This window comes from Mustelus asterias, chromosome 7 (genome assembly GCF_964213995.1).
Source record: "Mustelus asterias chromosome 7, sMusAst1.hap1.1, whole genome shotgun sequence".
NCBI lineage: Eukaryota > Metazoa > Chordata > Chondrichthyes > Carcharhiniformes > Triakidae > Mustelus > Mustelus asterias.
Window position 1 is genome coordinate 9,924,872 of NC_135807.1, and position 20,125 is coordinate 9,944,996.

Consider the following 20,125-nt stretch of genomic DNA (forward strand, 5'->3'; position numbering starts at 1 on the left):
TTGCACGTTCTCCCCTTGTCTGCGTGGGTTTCCTCCGGGTGCTCCGGTTTCCTCCCACGGTCCAAAGATCTACAGGTGAGGTGCATTGACCATGCTAAATTGCCCCTCAGTGTCCCGGGATGCGTAGGTTAGAGGGATTAGTAGGGTAAGTAGGTGGGGTTAACGAGATAGGGCACAGGTGGGATTGTTGTCAGTGCAGGAACGATGGGCCAAATGGCTTCCTTCTGCACTGTAGGGTCTCTATAATTCACTGATCAGTCTAATGCATCTTTACAAGCTTACACTAACTAAACATTTGATTCATTGCAGTTTTCAGCAATTCTGCCAAACTGTTCATTGGGATAAGCTTTCTTCCCATTCAACTTTTTTTTAACGGTTCTGCCAAAATTTCCCAATGTTATTGATCATGGAAACATTCGAAATATTGTACATCTTTTGCTAAGTGGTTTGGTTGTGATGAGCAAGAGAAAATGACAAGGTCATTTGGTAAGTATATCTGGTATAGTGTAGTGTCACCCTTGCAAGTAGCCCAAATCTGTAACCACCACCAAGCTACACTGTCAGTACGGCTGTGGGAGCCTGGGGCCTTCCACAAGTAGGCGCCTTCCCGGGGCGACGGAAAACTGCCGACTTTCGTTTAAAAATCTGAATTGAAACCCGGCTTTTTAAACAAATCCGTCCCATAATTTTCCAGCAAACAAGGGGAAAGAAACTCCAATTCCCATCGTCCTGAGACATTGCTGCCTGCTGATAATACATCCAGCGCAGCACTGCCCAATCCAAATCAAACCCCCTTTAACTGGAGAAAAAAGAGCAGGAGGACTCCAACTGGCTTGGATTTTGGCAGGCAGTGATGGGATTGATGGGTTCGAATTTCTTTAAGGGATTGAGCGCAAGTAGCAAGTGTTGGGCCGACTGCGATCGGTGTGAGCGGGGCCGGTTGGATCACTTCACCTCCGATTCATAGAATCCCTGCTGTGCAGAAGGAGGCCATTTGGCCCATCGAGTCGGCACTGACCAGAATTCTACCCAGGGCCTATCCCTGTAACTGCATGTATTTACCCGACGAGTCCCCCTTGACACTAAGAGGCAATTTAACATGGCCAATCAACCTAACCCGCACATCTTTGGAGTGTGTGAGGAAACCGGAGCACCTGGAGGAAACCAACGCAGACACGGGGAGAACGTGAAAACTCCACACAGTCACCCGAGGCCAGAATTGAACCTGGGTCCCTGGTGCTGTGAAGCAGCAGAGTTAACCACTGTGCCGCCCCAGTTACTGATTGGGTCAGTGATTCATTTTTAAGGTTTACTGCAAATGTTCTGGTGTTATTTCTATTAACGACTGTGGCTGGAAGTTTAACAGCAGAGCTTTAACTCCACAGCAAGCTTGTTGCTTGGATGTGTTCACACAGCAGGGAGCTTGAGTTCCCAATGTGGAGACAGTGAATCCCCACAGACTCCCTAAGTCTGACATGGGGTTCCTTGGACTTGCATCCCTCTTGCATCTGCTCGCGCCTTGCTGCCGCCTTTCCATGAAGTCACTTTTGTTGACGTCTCCAAGAATGGTGAGGGGAGGGTGCCAGCCTTGGGCAGCAAATACCCTTGTGCTGGCCCTGTTTGGGAGCCCACAGCTGCTGTTAATTTCTCTTTGTAATCAGCCAAGAGGAGATGTGCTTCTGTGGAGTGAAGCTGAGATCTGCCAGGCTTTCTTTCTTGTGTTCAAAGGAAGCACATTGCAGTCAGAAAGCTGCTCCTCTCGTGAGGGTGCCCCAAGCATTGGTGAGAACAAAAGAACAAAGAACAGTGGAGCACATGAACAGGCCCTTTAGCCCATCAAGCCTGAGAGTTGAGATTTTCTGTCCTCTGGCAAGCCAGCCTGAGATTTAAACTGGCTCACGGTAACAACAGAATCAAGAAAACAGCATCTTCAAAAATTGATTAGGCACTGAAAAATAATGTTTCCTGGATCATGCATTTCAAAGTATTGGTAAGAAGTCTCACAACACCAGGTTAAAGTCCAACAGGTTTATTTGGTAGCAAATACCATAAGCTTTCGGAGCACTGCTCCTTCGTCAGATGGAGTGGAAATGTGCTCTCAAACAGTGCAAACAGACAAAATCAAGTTGCAGAATACTGATTAGAATGCAAATCCTACAGCCAGCCAGGTCTTAAAGGTACAGACAATGTGGGTGGAGGGAACATTAAACACAGGTTAAAGAAATGTGTATTGTCTCCAGACAGAACAGCTAGTGAGATTCTACAAGCCCAGGAGGCAAGCTGTGGGGGTTACTGATAATGTGACATAAATCCAACATCCCGGTTTAGGCCGTCCTCATGTGTGCGGAACTTGGCTATCAGGACGGTCACCTCAGCACCTCACTGTACCGCAAGCCCACGGATAACCTCATGATGCTCCACTTCTCCAGCTTCCACCCTAAACACGTTAAAGAAGCCATCCCCTACGGACAAGCCCTCCGAATACACAGGATCTGCACAGATGAGGAGGATCGCAACAGACACCTCCAGACGCTGAAAGATGCCCTCATAAGAACAAGATATGGCGCTCGACTCAACGATCAACAGTTCCGACGCGCCACAGTGAGAAACCGCACCGACCTCCTCAGAAGACAAACATGGGACACGGTGGACAGAGTACCCTTCGTCGTCCAGTACTTCCCCGGAGCGGAGAAGCTACAACATCTCCTCCGGAGCCTTCAACATGTCATTGATGAAGACGAACATCACGCCAAGGCCATCCCCACACCCCCACTTCTTGCCTTCAGACAACCACGCAACCTCAAACAGACCATTGTCCGCAGCAAACTACCCAGCCTTCAGGAGAACAGTGACCACGACACCACACAACCCTGCCACAGCAACCTCTGCAAGACGTGCCGGATCATCGACATGGATGCCATCATCTCACGTGAGAACACCATCTTCCAGGTACACGGTACCTACTCTTGCAACTCGGCCAACATTGTCTACCTGATACGCTGCAGGAAAGGATGTCCTGAGGCATGGTACATTGGGGAAACCATGCAGACACTACGACAACAAATGAATGAACACTGCTCGACAATCACCAGGCAAGACTGTTCTCTTCCTGTGGGGGAGCACTTCAGCAGTCACGGGCATTCAGCCTTGGATTTTCAGGTAAGCGTTCTCCAAGGCGGCCTTCACGACACACAACAGCGCAGAGTCGCTGAGCAGAAACTGATAGCCACGTTCCGCACACATGAGGACGGCCTAAACCGGGATGTTGGATTTATGTCACATTATCAGTAACCCCCACAGCTTGCCTCCTGGGCTTGTAGAATCTCACTAGCTGTTCTGTCTGGAGACAATACACATTTCTTTAACCTGTGTTTAATGTTCCCTCCACCCACATTGTCTGTACCTTTAAGACCTGGCTGGCTGTAGGATTCGCATTCTAATCAGTATTCTGCAACTTGATTTTGTCTGTTTGCACTGTTTGAGAGCACATTTCCACTCCATCTGACGAAGGAGCAGTGCTCCGGAAGCTTATGGTATTTGCTACCAAATAAACCTGTTGGACTTTAACCTGGTGTTGTGAGACTTCTTACCGTGTTCACCCCAGTCCAACGCCGGCATCTCCACATCATTTCAAATTATTAACAGCAAGTGCAGCATTAACCAGTTAGTCCGTATTCTGCTGGGTGAGTGCATGATTTGCTACATAACTATTTCAGGCTCATCTCCCAGAAAACTTTACAACTACTCTGGTAACTATTCTCATTGAGAAATCTAAACGAAGGACAAAGCACATGGTGCAGAACACTACCCCGCAACTAATAGGAGCAGGAAGAGCCAAACTTACCTTTTAAAGCATACAGATTCCAATGACTATTCTAACAGTCTCCTGATTGGCGGCACTGCTGCCTCACAGCACCAGGGACCCGGGTTCGATTCCCGGCTTGGGTCACTGTCTGTGTGGAGTTTGCATGTTCCCCTTGTGTCTGCGTGGGTTTCCTCTGGGTGCTCCGGTTTCCCCCCATTGTATGAAAGATGTGCTGTTTAAAGTTTAAAGTTTTAAAGTTTATTTATTAGTGTCACAAGTAGACTTAGGTTAACACTGCAATGAAGTTACTGTGAAAATCCCTGAGCATTGGCCATGCTAAATTCTCCCTCAGTGTACTCGAACAGGTGCCGGAATGTGGCGACTCGGGATTTTCACACTAACTTCATTAATGTAAGCCTACTTGTGACGAATAAATAAACTTAGAACATAGAAAAGCTACAGCCCAAACAGGCCCTTCGGCCCGCAAGTTGCGCCGAACATGTCCCTACCTACTAGGTTTACCTATAACCCTTTATCTTACTAACTTCCATGAACTTATCCAAAAGTCTCTTAAAAGACCCTATCGAATCCGCCTCCACCACCACTACCGGCAGCCGATTCCACGCACCCACCACCCTCTGAGTGAAAAACTTACCACTAACATCTCCTCTGTATCTACTCCCCAGCACCCTAAACCTGTGACCTCTTGTGGCAACCATTTCAGCCCTCTATCAATACCTCTCAACATCTTATATACCTTTATCAGGTCACCTCTCATCCTTCGCTTCTCCAAGGAGAAAAGACATAGCTCTCTCAACCTATCCTCATAAGGCATGCCACCTAATCCAGGCAACATCCTTGTAAATCTCCTCTGCACCCTTTCTATGGCTTCCACATCCTTTCTGTAATGAGGCGACCAGAACTGGGCACAGTACTCCAGGTGGGGTCTGACCAGGGTCCTATACAGCTGCAGCATTATCTCCCGATTTCTAAACTCAATTCCTCTATTGATGAAGGCCAGTATTCCATACGCCTTCTTAACCACAGCCTCTACCTGCGACGCTGCTTTGAGCGTCCTATGAACCCGGACTCCAAGATCCTTCTGATCTTCCACACTGCCAAGCGTCTCACCCTTAATATTATATTCTTTCATCCTATTCGACCTGCCAAAATGAACCACCACACACTTATCTGGGTTGAAGTCCATCTGCCACTTCTCCGCCCAGTCTTGCATCTTATCTATGTCTCGTTGCAACTGCTGACATCCCTCTACACTATCCACAACACTACCAACCTTTGTGTCATCAGCAAACTTGCCAACCCATCCTTCCACTTCCTCATCCAGGTCATTTATAAAAATCACAAAGAGCAAGGGTCCTAGAACAGATCCCTGGGGCACTCCACTGGTGACCGACCTCCATGCCGAAAAAGACCCTCCTACAACCACTCTTTGCCTTCTGTGGGCAAGCCAGTTCTGAATCCACAAGGCAATGTCCCCTTGTATCCCATGCCCCTTCACTTTCTCAATAAGCCTTGCATGGGGCACCTTATCAAACGCCTTGCTGAAATCCATATAAACTACATCTACTGCTCTTCCCTCGTCTATGTGTCTAGTTACAGCTTTAAAAAATTCAATTAGGCTCGTAAGGCATGATCTGCCTTGGACAAAGCCGTGCTGGCTATTTCTGATCATACCATTCCTCTCCAGATGTTCATAAATCCTGCCTCTCAGGATCTTCTCCATCAACTTACCAACCACTGAGGTTAGACTCACTGGTCTATAATTTCCGGGCTATCTCTTCTCCCTTTCTTGAATAATGGAACCACATCCGCAATCCTCTAATCCTCTGGAACCTCTCCCGTCTCCATTGATGACGCAAAGATCATCGCCAGAGGCTCAGCAATCTCTTCCTTCGCCTCCCACAGTAACCTGGGGTACATCCCATCTGGTCCCGGCGACTTATCTGACTTGATGCTTTTCAAAAGCTCCAATTTTACTTCAATCTTCTATCCTTGATAAACTTGAGCTCATCTAAAACTCTGCTGCCCATATCCTAACTCACACCAAAGCCTGTTTAACCATCCTTCGCTTGCTCACTGATTTACGTTTTTTCCTGGTTCCGCAAAGCCTCAATTTAAAAATTCCCATCCTTATAGTCAGATTCTCTACCCCGCCCCCCCCCCCACCCCATCTCAATGGCCTTGCCTCTCCCCCACCCTCCCCACCTCTGTGAGCTCTTCTAGCTCTCCTCTCCAACCCTCTGTTCTACTCCTACTCTGGCCTCGTGTCCATTCCCCACTTCCTTCACTCCATCGTTGGTGGCTGTGCATTCACCCGAACACTGAAATTCCCTTATTAAACCTCGCTGTCTCTCAGCTGCTCTTACTTCCTTTGAGATGGACTGTAAAATCTTATCTCTTTGACCAAGCTCTTGGTTGCATGCTGATTGATGTCTCTTTCTTTGGTTTGGTGTCAAGTTTTGTTGGATGAAGCTCCTGAGAAGTGCCTTGAAATGTTTCACATGTTAGAAGCGCTATGTAAATGCAAGTTGTTGTTGTGCGGGAATAGAATGCCTCAATGGGATCAGAGATGAGGCAGTTTTGAAGTCGACAGAAGGAGTGAGTTAGAGTGGAAGACTTTGCAACAGTCTTAATTTGACCAGAAAATGTAGGAACAGCTTGTAGGTGCTTATGAGCAACGAGAGAGAACATAAGAAATAAGAGCAGCAGTAGGCCACACTGCACCTTGTGCTTGTTCTGCCATTTCAATAAACTCATGCCTAATCTGATCTTGGCCTTAACTCCACTTTCCTGTCTGTTCCCCTCAACCCTTGACTCTCTGTTTCAAAAATCTTGAATATACTCAATGACTCCGCCTCCACTGTTCTCTGGCGTAGAGAATTCCAAAGAATCATAACCCTCTGAGAAGAGGAAAATGGAGATCCTAGATGTAGCATATCTGGACATCCAGAAGGCATTTGATATGGAGTCGCATGATAGGTTAATACACACAAGATAAGATCACATGAGGTGAGGGGTAATTTATCAGCCTGGATTGAGGACTAGCTGACCAACAGAAAGCAGGGAATTGGAATAAACAGGTCTTTTTCTGGTTGGCAAGATGTAACTAGTGGGATGCCACAGAGTTCGGTCTTCGGGCCTCAACTATTTACTATCTATATTAATGACTTGGATGAAGGGATCAAAGGTACCATGGCTAAATTTGCAGATGACACTAAAATTGTCGGGAAAGAAGTTACAATGAGGGGAATTTACAAATGGATATGGATAGGTTTGGTGAATTAGCCAAAATTTGGCAGATGGAGTTTAATGTGGATAAATGTGAGGTTATCCATTTTGTTCAGAAAAATAGAAAAACAACTTATTATCTAGATGGATAGAAACTTCAGAATGCTTCAGTGCAAAGCGATCTGGGTGTAGATGTACATGAATTACAGAGAACTAGTAGTTTGCAGGAACAACAGGTAATAAGAAAGGCAAATGGAATTTTGGCATTTATTGCTAAAGGAATAGGATATAAGAGTTGCTACATAAGAACATAAGATCTAGGAGCAGGAGTAGGCCATCTGGCCTCTCGAGCCTGCTCCGCCATTCAATAAGATCATGGCTGATTTTTTCGTGGACTCAGCTCCACTTACCCGCCCGCTCACCATAACCCTTAATTCCTTTACTGTTCAAAAATCTATCTATCTTTGCCTTAAAAACATTCAATGAGGTAGCCTCAACTGCTTCACTGGGCAGGGAATTCCACAGATTCACAACCCTTTGGGTGAAGAAATTCCTCAACTCAGTCCTAAATCTGCTTCCCCTTATTTTGAGGCCATGCCCCCCTAGTTCTAGTTTCACCAGCCAGTAGAAACAATCTCCCTGCCAACCCTCTCCATTCCAGAATCAACCTAGTGAATCTCCTTTGCACCCCCTCCAGTGCCAGTGTATCCTTTCTCAAGTACTCCAGGTGTGGCCTCACCAGCACCTTATACAGCTGCAACATAATCTCGCTGTTTTTAAACTCCATCCCTCTCGCAATGAAGGGCAAAATTCCATTTGCCTTCTTAATTACTTGCTGCACCTGCAAACCAACTTTTTGCAATTCATGCACAAGGACACCCAGGTCCCTCTGTACAGCAGCATGCTGCAACTATACAAGGCATTAGTGAGACCCCACCTGGAGTGCTGTATACAGTGTTGGTCCCCTGACTTAAGAAGGGATGTAATTGCATTGGAGGCAGTTCAGAGGAGGTTCACTAGATTGATTCCAGGGTTGAAGAACTAGTCTTATGAAGAAAGATTGAGAAGTTTAGGCCTATACTCTCTAGAGTTTAGAAGAATGATAGGAGATCCAATTGAGGTGTGCAAGATGATAAGGGTGATTGACAGGGTAGAAGTAGAGAGAATGTTTCTTGTGGGACAATCGAGAACGAGAGGCCATAGTTTTAGGCTTAGGGGTAGTAGACTTAACACCGAGATGAAGGCAGGAAATTGGAGTGGAGCTAAGATGAGATCAGCCATGATCGTATTGAATGGTGGAGTAGGCCCAAGGATCTGAATTGTCTACTGCTCCTAGTTCTTACGTTCGTATTCTGAAACTTTTTCCCAGTTCTAGATTTCCCCATGAGAAGAAAGATTCTGTCAGCCTCTACTTTATCGTTCTGCCACAGAATCCTATGAGTCATAGAGGTTTACAGCATGGAAATAGGCCCTTCGTCCCAACTTGTCCATGCTGCCCTTTTTTTTAAACCTCGAAGCTAGTCGCATTTGGCCCATATCCCTATATTACCTCCCATTCTGTCTTTAAGACAGAGATAGATAGGTTCTTGATTAATAAGGGGATCAGGGGTTATGGGAAAAGGCAGGAGAATGGGGATGAGAAAAATATCAGCCATGATTGAATGGCGGAGCAGACTCGATGGGCCGAATGGCCTAATTCTGCTCCTATGTCTTATGGTCTTACGGTCTTATTCAGCTAAACTCCAGTGAGCACAGGCTTTACCTACTCAACTTTTCTTCATAAGATCACCGCTTCATCGCAAGAATTAGCGTTGTGAATCTTCTCTGAATTGCCTTATTAGCAAGTACGCTTTGCTTAAATAAGGAGAACAAAATTGTGAGCACTTCTCTAGGTGCCGTCTCACTAATGCCCTGTACAGTTGTCATAAGACTTCCCTACTGTTATACTCCATATTCCTCATAATAATGACCAACATTCCATTTGTCTTAATTACTCACTCTAACCTTTTGTGCTTCATGGATGAGGACTCCCAGATCCCGCTGTACCACAGATCTCTGCGGCCTCTTTCCATTTAAATAATATTTTGCTTTTCTATCCATCCAACCAAAGTGGACAACCTCTCATTTTCCAACATTTGCAGACTCTTTTGCCAGACTTTCACTCTCCCTCAACCCTGGTGAGTTCTGAGGCAGCAGAGAGCATTAGTTGTATGACCAGGCTTCCCTCTGGGATCCTACCCACCCCCGATATGGTGTTGATTTTTCATTGGGACGGGCAAGGCCTTGGACAGGAAACCTGTCCTTGCCTCATTAAGGGCTTTTTCCTGCCCAGACTCAATTTTCAGGCTGGTGGACAGGCAACAAATAGGAGAAAGAGGGTGTGGGAAGGTATAAGGGCGTATGCAACCTTTCTGACTGGAGAGGGCCCTCCCCTGAGGGCCCAGCAACCTTGACCTTCTTCCCACATTCCTCCCCTCGCCAGCCCCCAGGCCTTCCTACCCACCACCCTGACCACTTTCCTCTGGTTCCCAGAATTTAGTTCCAGGCAGCTAGTTGCAGTGCCTATTCTGGCCACAAACAGTAAGAGTTTCTGTGGACATATGAATAGGAAGCAGGCAGCTAAGGTAAATGTGGGGCCTCTACTGAACAAGGTAGGTGAATTGATAACAAGGAAACAGTGGATATGCTAAATAACCTTTTTGCATCCCGGCTTCACCATGGAAAACATTGCAAATATCCCAAAGATATCAATGGACTGATTTCAAATTACAGTAAGAAGTCTCACAACACCAGGTTAAAGTCCAACAGGTTTATTTGGTAGCAAATACCATAAGCTTTCGGAGCTTGCTGCTCCTTCGTCAGATGGAGTGGTCTCTGAGACCACTCCATCTGACGAAGGAGCAGCAAGCTCCGAAAGCTTATGGTATTTGCTACCAAATAAACCTGTTGGACTTTAACCTGGTGTTGTGAGACTTCTTACTGTGCTTACCCCAGTCCAACGCCGGCATCTCCACATCCTGATTTCAAATAACATGGTAGAACTTACAAAAAATTCCAATCGCAAGGGATATATTGGAGGAACCCAAGGTGCTAAAGGCGGGCAAGTTGCCACAATCTGATGAACTGCATGCTAGGGTTTTAATGGAAGTGGCTGCAGAGATAGTGGACCCATTGCTTGAAATTTTTTGTAACTCGCTAAATTCCAGCAGGATACTACGATAGGAAAATAGCCAATGTGACTCCCTTGTTCAAAAGGGAGAAAGGCAGAAGGCGGGGAACTATAGGCCAGTTAGTTTAACATCTATTATTGGCAAGGCGCTGGAGTCAATAATCAAAGATGAAATAGCTAATCATTTAGGAAAGCTGAATATAGTCAAACCTAATCAACCTGGTTTTATGAAAAGTGAATCATGTTTGCTTGAAGTTTTTGAGGATGTAACAGGACCAGAAGATAAAGGGGAACCTGTAGATGCAGTGTATTTAGATTTCCTAAAGGCATTTGACAAGATGCCGCATAAAGCAAAAGCCCATGGAATTGGAGGAAGTGTGTTCGCATGGTATGAAAACTGCCTGTTCACATAAAAAACAGAGAGTTGGAATAAATGGGTCCTTCTCAGAGTGGAAAGATGTAACTAATGGATTCCCACAGGGAGAAGTTCTTGGCCTGCAATTATTCACTATTTACATTAATGACTTGGAGGAAGGAACAGAATGTAAGATTTCTAAATTTGCTGATGATACGAAGATAGGTGGAAGGGCAGAAGGCAGGGATAGGTGTGATGAGGATATTGTGATTCTGCAATGGAATATTGATAGATTGGGTGACTGGGAGAAAATCTGGCAAATGGAGTTTAATGTGGGGAAGTGTGATATCATGCGCTTCGGTAGGAGGCATCAAAAGGCAGATTAACATCTAAATGGAGAGAGACCGCAGGTGAGTGAAGTACAGAGGGATCTAGGTGTTCCAGTGCATGAATCACAAAGAACTAGCACGTAGGTCCGACAAGTAGTTAAGAAGACAAACAACACTTTGGCCTTTATTGCAAAGGGATTGGGGTTTAAAAATAGGGAGGTTTTGTTGCAATTGTATAAATGTTGGTGAGGCCTCACCTGGAATGCTGCCTACAGTTTTGATCCTTTTACCTAAAATAGGATATGGTAACATTGGAGGCAGTCCAAAGGAGATTCACCAGGCTAATTCCTGGGATGAGAAGGTTGTCTTATCAAAAGAGACTAAATAGTCTGGCTCTGTACTCCTTATAGTTTAGAAGATTGACAGATGTCCTTATTCAAACATACAAGATCCTTCGGGGGCTTGACAGGGTAGGTGGTGAGATGTTTTTACGAGTGGGAGAATCTCGAACAAGGGACAGAACTTCAAGATAAAGGGCTGGTCATTTAAAACTGAGGCACAGAGAAATTCCTTCTCGCAGAGGGTGGTGAATCTCTGGAATTCTCTGCTCCAAGGGGTGGTGGAGGCTGGATCATTAGGAGTATTCGAAGTGGAGGTGGATAAATATTTGATAGATCGAGGATCAGAGGGCTGTGGGGAAATGGCACAGAAAAGGAGTTGAGGCCGGTATAGATTAGCGTATTGAATGATGGGACAAGCTTGATGGACCAGGTGGCTGACTCCTGCCTCTAGTTCTTGTGTCGTGCGTTCTTGTGTAAGGTGGAACACTCCGGCTGGGCTGCTCTTACTCCTATTTCTGGTGTTATTGTTTTAAATAAGCCTATAATCGGTACTGAGGAATGTTACACTACAATGTTAATTTCACTTTTGCTCTCTTCTTCACTTATTTGTGTTTGTGTAGTTGCAGATCCCAAACCTGCAGATTCCAGTCACTTATTCTCAATTGGAAAAGTGGGCGGAATTGAACTTTCATTCTGTTCTGCATGAAACATTACTAAATGCTATCATGCTGTTGATCTGAGAATCATACCAATACGTTTTGGTGAAATATGACCCATATGGAACATATATTTGTGCCTCCTAATGTGGCTATTTGGAAAACCTCGCATCCATATAAAAAGGACACATCCTTTAATCATTAGTTGGAAGAAACGGGGTTTTTGGCATAGGGTTCTTGTGGAAACACTCTGTTGCCTTTTATATGGATCGGTCTTTAGTTTTTGATGACACTGTTTAGAATAGGAAGTATCTAATAAGCAAAGCATTTTCTTTAATGTATTGCCAGCTCATTTAATGTATGCCTGGAGGTCTGAAATTTTATCTGCGAAGTTGAAATAATATGTATTTAATTCTGTGAAGTGTTCCTAGCAGAAGCTTCATTCTTTAAGGGCAGTAAAAAATATTTTTTCAAATGTAATAATTTGAAACATCTGCAGTGATTAAAAAGAATAAAATGTGCAGCAGTCTTTTATAACTCAATCAGCATTCATGTTAACCCATACCAGTAGCCAATTACATTTTTGCATTCGCTTCAGTTCAGCTTTGGAAATGTGTTGTGCTGCTTTTACTCAATTTACACAATAAAGCTTCAACACACTTACAGTCAGTAGGAATTTACCGATATTCCAGAGTGATTGCTGCAACTCAAGTGGCATTCGTAGCAGGGCCCATTAGTTAGCAGACTTTTTGACCCAAGGTTTTGGACCTACACTTGGGGGTGACATGGTGGCACAGTGGTTAGCACTGCTGCCTCACAGCGCCAGGGACCCCGGTTCAATTTCCGGTTTGGGTCACTGTCTGTGTGGAGTCTGCATGTTCTCCTTGTGTCTGCGTGAGTTTCCTCCGGGTCTGAAAGACGTGCTAGCTAAGTGCATTGGTCATGCTAAATTCTCCCTCAGTGTACCCGAACAGGCGCCAGAGGGTGGCGACTAGGGGATTTTCACAGTAACTTCATTGCAGCGTTAATGTAGGCCTACTTGTGACAAAAATATATAAACTTTAGTCGAAAAGGCCATCTTGCCCACCCTAAGTGTGACAATTTTTCTTTTGTCAGTTTCTAAATCGCGTTCGTTTGACCACTCTTCTGGAAGCAGCTGTCCTTGGTTGTGAGCCTGCTGTTCAGAGTGTGACTAAATTCCTATCCGTGTCCAGTGGTTAGTAAACCCAGCCTCACTGTGAGGTCGGATGCTGAACGGTGGCTAAGTGAAGTTGGAAGAGAAGAAATGCTTATGGTAACACTCCGAACATCCTGAATCCTGAAGCGAGGCTTTACCTGATGCAATTTTTCAAAGCCATCTCAGCCTTTTGGCTAAGGTGAAGCATCAATTAGGTCAAGCCCGGGATGAGGTGAAATGCCTCATCCTGTCAGTTTGGATCTTGTTTGTCCCTCATGTGAGGACCATGGATTTAATTAGGATTTAATTTGCATTGGGTTTTTTGGTTGGAATAAAAGTACAAAACGGTACCCAAAATAAAAATGATTCGACAATGTTGGGTCTCTGCTGTATATCTTAAACCTGTGGAAAATATAGACATCTTTGGGATGTAACTCGACAAAATGACAGCGCCAAAAGGGGGTGGCACGGTGGCACAGTAGTTAGCACTGCTGCCTCACAGCGCCAGGGACCCGGGTTCGACTCCTGGCTTGGGTGACTGGCTGTGTGGAATTTGCACATTCTCCCCGTGTCTGCGTGGGTTTCCTCCAGGTGTTCTGGTTTCCTCCCACAGTCCGAAAGACGTGCTGCTTGGGTGCATTGGCCATGCTAAATTGCCCCTTAGTGTCCCAAGATGTGTAGATAAGGGGGATTAGCAGGGTAAATATGTAGGGTTGTGGGGATAGGTTCTGGTTGGGATTGTTGTCGGTACAGGCTCGATGAGCAGAATGGCCTCTTTTTTCACTGCAGGGATTCTTTTCTTCTATGATTCTAAGATAGCAAATAGGCAGCTGGTTTTAAGTAACTTTTTACCTCATTTAAGACGGTTCTTAAAACCTCCCTTTGACCAAGCTTATAGCTTTCTTATCTAATGCCTCCTTATATGGCTCAGTGTTATATTTTATTTTGCAATATCCCTGTGAATTATCTTTGGACATTTTACCAGATTAAAGACACTATTCGTTGTTATTATTGTACCCTGCCTTCATTTAAGTCAAACAGAAACTGGGTGAGGTGTAAAGTGGGCTGTAAATTTGCTGTCACTCCATTCAAGTAATTACCAAGGTCAAATTTTCACTCCCCTTAATAAATAATTCAAGTGGATGGGTTGTATCTCAGTGTTATGTGTGCATTAATTTTAGTAATTTCAATAAATAGCAATGAAACTCCTGTGGCTTTGCTTGGTCAGTCAGAAAAAATTGCTTGCCTGTTTCTCTTAAGGCTAAGAGGTATTACACTGCCAACCGTGGGCGGCACGGTAGCACAGTGGTTAGCACTGCTGCTTCACAGCTCCAGAGACCTGAGTTCGATTCCCGGCTTGGGTCACTGTCTGCGTGGAGTTTGCACATTCCCCTCGTGTCTGCGTGGGTTTCCTCCGGGTACTCCGGTTTCCTCCCACAGTCCAAAGATGTGCGGGTTAGGTGGATTGGCCATGCTAAAATTGCCCCTTGAGGTTCTCAGATGTGTAGGTTAGAGGGATTAGTGGGTAAAACATATGTAGGGATATGGGGGTAGGGCCTGGGTGGGATTTTGGTCGGTGCAGACTCGATGGGCCGAATGGCCTCTTTCTGTACTGTAGGGATTCTATGATTCAACTCTGGAGGAAATGGGAATAATGTGCATTACCCATTCATTTTGATGCACTCGGCAGATAATAGGGTTATGTAAGCTTTTATATTGGCCTGAATTTTATGGTAGTAATGATGGCAAAACTGTCAGCATTGGGTGGCACAGTGGTTGGCACTGCTGCCTCACAGCACCAGCGACCCAGGTTCAATTCCCGCTTGGGTCTCTGTCTGTGTGGAGTCTGCATGGGTTTCCTCTGGGTGCTCCAGTTTCCTCCCACAGTCCGAAAGAAGTGCTGGTTCGTTGCATTGGCCATGCTACATTCTCCCTCGGTGTACCTGAACAGGTGCCTGAGTGTGGCGACCAGGGAGTTTTCACAGTAACTTCATTACGGTGTTAATGTAAGCCTACTTGTGACACTAATAAATAATTTTTTAAAAAAATGTATTGATCCAAGTCTTGAATACCCAAAAAGTCCAGAACCAAATTGGAACCATGCAGTGTCAAGCACAATGTGCCCCAGACACCTGCAAGGATACTGAGCACAAGTGTCCAGGATAATACAAGATGCAATCCTATTTTTGCTGTAAGATGATAAGATATAGGAGCAGAATGAGATCCTTCGGCCCATTGAGACTTCTCAACCCCATTCCCGCAATCCGAAAGACGTGCTGGTTAGGTGCATTGGCCACGCTAAATTCTCCCTCAGTGTAACCCGAACGGGCGCCGGAGTGTGGCGACACGAGGATTTTCACAGTAACTTCATTGCAGTGTTAATGTAAGCCTACTTGTGACTAATAAATAAACTTTAAAACTGTCAGCATTTGCCATTGTTACTCCTCTGAAACAGATAGTAACTACTGGAGACCGCTAATGCAAAGCTAATCATGGAAATCCAGAAGTTGCTGTCAGTGACTCTGAGAACCATGTTGCTGAAACCTTTCCTCTTGCACTCACCAGCCAAATGCAAGAATACCAACACAAAAATGAGGGCTATCACAACCGAACAGTTCTCATCAGAACTGCAATCGTGCAAGCATCCAGCAGAGATTTAGGAACAGGACAAGCCAGTTCAGTCCCTCGAGCCTGTTCCACCTTTCAGTGCTCTGGATCTCAACTCCATCTATCCATCCTGATTCCATAAACCGTAATACTCTTGTCCAATAAGGATCTAGCAATCACAGTTTTACGGACGGATTTTTGTGCTCTCCACGTGGTGAGTTTGATGGTGAGATGCAGTTGACCCCACCACATTCCCGCCTCCATCCTGATTAACTCTGTGATTGGAAGGCCAGTGGACAGTCTTCCCACCCCACCACGAATTAAGGCCCTTAAATGTGCAATTAATACTCACATAAAGGCCTCACTGTGCCACCGCTGGTTTTAACCCAGAGGCACAAGAAGGGCTCGCCATCTGGGAAACACAACACACAAACCCGTGCAGGTTGATTGAGGGTTCCCTGTGGGAGACTCTTGTTCCAAGTGCCTTATCAAGAGACCCGGCTTCAGGAAGCAGGTACTGGGAACCATGCTCCTACTCTTGCGGATTAACCATCTCTCACCATCACTTACCTTTGATCGGGATCCAGCAATAATACTAGACCTCGGGTGGGTGTCATTCTAGCAGCAACCTCCGCTTCCCTGGTGTTGCTGTCATTCAGTAGAGCTGTGGCCTCTGATTGGTGGGACCCCTGACTCTGGGTTTGTTGATCCCAGGAATGTCCCACCACTGGCCTTTCAAGTGCTGGATGGACCAAGGTGCCAGGGACCTTCCTGAAAAGAAGCGAAGGGGTTCTCTCACTGACTCTCCAACAGGTGACTGGGAGGCCGAAGGGCCTGTTCCTGTGCTGTACCATTCTTTGTTTTTTGTTCTAACCATCTCTCACCTTCACTTACCTTTGACTTGGGATCCAGCAATAATACTCGACCTCGGGTGGGCGTCATTCTAGTAGCAACCTCCGCTTCCCTGGTGGTTGTTTCCTCAAGATTCTGCCCAACGTTTTCAGTTTACCCTCAACGTCAACATCTTTTTGAGGGAGAGAGTTCCAGATTTCCACAACCCTTTGTGTGAAGATATGCTTCCAAACATTATCCCTAAATGGAGTACCTCCGATTTTTAAAGTTATGCTTTCTTGTTCTCAACTAACTCACCAGAAAAAATGGTTTCTCTGTACGCACCTTGTGATTAGCCTTTAATTACTTTACACACTTCAATCAGATCACCTCGTAACATTCTAGATGCAAGGGAATTAAAGCCTATTTGATCCAACCTACCCATGTACTTTAGTTCTTTTTTCATAGAAACCCTACAGTGCAGAAGGAGGCCATTCGGCCCATCGAGTCTGCACCGACCACAATCCCACCCAGGCCCTATCCCCACATATTTACCCGCTAATCCCTCTAACCTACACATCTCAGGACTCTAAGGGGCAATTTTTAACCTGGCCAATCAACCTAACCCGCACATCTTTGGACTGTGGGAGGAAACCGGAGCACCCGGAGGAAACCCACGCAGACACGAGGAGAATGTGCAAACTCCACACAGACAGTGACCCGAGCTGGGAATTGAACCCAGGACCCTGGAGCTGTGAAGCAGCAGTGCTAACCACTGTGCTACTGTGCTAGCCCTGGCTATCTGAGTTGAGGGGCATCTGCCACTTGTTTCAAGTTGCTGTCCCAATTGCCCATAAATAATAGCAAGTGCCATTAGCCTCATTGTTATTTTGGCAACACAATCTGGGCCAATGCTATTGAAAAATTATGCTGTGTGTAAGCTTGGTGCACCGCTGTCTTTGTCATTTATATCTTCACTTATTTGCAAGATACTCCACTAATAAATGTGACTCTCATATCTCCTATTACAGACCTGTCAGAAAGAACAGAATAGGACCACCTTTCCAGAAGGAACTCCATTGGACACTTGCTCACGGCACAGTGGAGCCCAGGACAGTGGCATTGGGAGTGACAGTGCACGAATTCGGATTGTTCAGATTGAACAGCAGAGTGGAACTAGCCATCATCGCCTCGCGAGACCTTCCCGTCAGTCTTCCATTGTGAAGAATTTGAATTTTATCCCATTCGATATATTCATCACGGCCAGCCGCATCTCACTGATGAGCTACTCTGCTGTGGCTAGTTCCAAATCAAAAACCCAACCAGAAGGCCAGCAGCAGAAATCCAGCGACAAAGTTGGCAAGAGTACATTAAACCTGAAAAGTATGGAGATCACAAGCGTGCCAGAGAATAAATCAAGCCAGCCAGGCATTGCGGTACTGACAGCTGAGGATCTTCTGAATAGTAACGCTCCATTGTCCACAGGGAAGTTTACCAGTCACTTGTCACTGGAGAGCCTTCACACACCAAGCAGGTCGTCAGCCCGGCAAGCTCTTGGTATCACCATAGTCCGACAGCCAGGCCGCCGAGGAACAAATGATCTTCAGCTCGAGCCCTTCCTGTACTTGGTGATATTCCAGCCTTCTTTATTATTGAGCTGCCATCACCGCAAGCAGCTGGTGGATCTATCATTCTTTGATGCCACGTTGAAAGCTGTCCCCCCAGACTACAAATGCATGGGTAAGAACATTCCCACATTTCAGAATTCATATTTTGCTTATTGCTCTCTTCATTGTGTATATTAATTTTGATTTTTGATTGTCTTCTCTATCTCATTCACCTTCCACATTCTGCCACTGCTGGATTTAACCCAGAGACACAAGAGGGGCTCGCCATGCGGGAAACACGACAAACAAACCCGTGCAGGGTTGATTGTGGGTTCCCTGTGGGGGACTCTTGTTCCAAGGCACTGATGTCCCATTCATTCATTTATGTCTCATAGAATCCCTACAGTGCAGAAGGAGGCCATTCAGCCTATCGAGTCTGCACCGACCACAATTCCACCCAGATCCTATTCCCATAACCCCACATATTTACCCTGCTAATCCCCTGACACAAGGGTCAATCTAGCATGGCCAATTAACCTATAGTTTAAAGTTTATTTATTAGTGTCACAAGTAAGGCTTACATTAACACTGCAATGAAGTTACTGTGAAAATCCCCTAGTCGCCACACTCAGGCGCCTGTTCGGGTACACTGAGGGAGAATTTAGCATGGCCAATGCACCTAACCAGCAGGTCTTTGGACTGTGGGAGGAAATCGGAGCATCCGAAGGAAACCCACGCAGACACGGGGAGAATGTCCACACAAACAGTGATCTGAGGCCAGAATTGAATCCGGGTCCCTGGTGAGGCAGCAGTGCTAACTACTGTCCCACCGTGCTGCCCCTTGGCAACCGGGTTTCACCAAATTGTTTCAACGCAGAAGGAGGCCATTCAGCCCATCATGTCTGCACTGCCTCTCCAAATGTTCAAATGCACGTAGCAACATTTCCCTACCTTCTCCCTCTAGCCCTGCATGTTCCTATTTTTCAGATACTAATCCAATTGCCTCTCAAATCAGGGATTTTCCGGGATTGTCCCAGAATTTGCCTTTCCATCCTGCATTACGACTCCTAAGCATTAAATTTACAACGGAGTTAAAATGTGAGGCACACAGCCACATTACAATATTTCAATCCATGACTCGCTTCCAAGGAGCAGATTTGCAGCCCCACTCTGCCAGTCTACTTTTGTTAAAGTTGGAAGTGGCCATGGTGTAGGGCAGGCAGGGTCAGGTTTCCAAATTCTTTTCTTCTTTTAACTACCATCCCCCCCCCCCCCCGCCCCCGCCACCCCAGCCTAGCAAGGATAGGGTTAAAATCACTGCCCTCTCCACCCCATCTTTGTAACAAATAGAACTGGGATGGAGGTGAATGATATTATCGAACCATAGAATCCCTACAGTGCAGAAGGAGGCCGTTCGGCCCATCGAGTTTGCACCGCCCACAATCCCACCGAGGCCATATCCCCGGAACCCCCTGTATTTACCCCTAGCTAGTCCCCCTATCACTAAGGGGCAATTTAGCATGGCCAATCCATCTAACTCACACACCTTCGGACTATGGGAGGAATCCGGAGCACCCGGAGGAAACCCACACAAACGTGCAAACTCCACACAGACAGTGACCCAAGTCAGGAATCCAACCTGAGTCCCTGGTGCTGGGAGGCAGCAGTGCTAACCACTGTGCCACCCCAGTGGAAAAATGATGGAACTCTCCACTGACCACGAAGCAAGCTGTCCGCAGAGATCTGGTGATCACTGTGTGAAGTTTGCACGTTCTCCCCGTGTCTGTGAGGGTTTCCTCTGGATGCTCCGGTTTCCTCCCACAGCCCAAAGATGTGTTGGTTTGGTGAATTGGCCATGCTAAATTCTCCCTCAGTTCCCGAACAGGCGCCGGAGTGTGGCGACGAGGGGATTTTCACAGTAACTTCATTGAAGTGTTAGTGTAAGCCTACTTGTGACACTGATAAATAAACTTTAAAAAATATGGTGGGTCTATCATTC

General features: G+C 46.0%; 1 protein-coding gene across 6 annotated transcripts in view; it reads left to right on the forward strand.

The window, feature by feature from the left end:
- The window catches only part of vps13b (vacuolar protein sorting 13 homolog B), a 993,302-nt gene that overhangs the window by 771,325 nt on the left and 201,852 nt on the right, over positions 1–20,125 (forward strand). For all 6 annotated transcript variants that reach the window (XM_078215655.1, XM_078215652.1, XM_078215654.1 and 3 more), the window contains one exon: positions 17,551–18,259. In XM_078215655.1, coding sequence (XP_078071781.1) covers positions 17,551–18,259 — 709 coding nt within the window. The remainder of the gene's footprint in view (positions 1–17,550; positions 18,260–20,125) is intronic.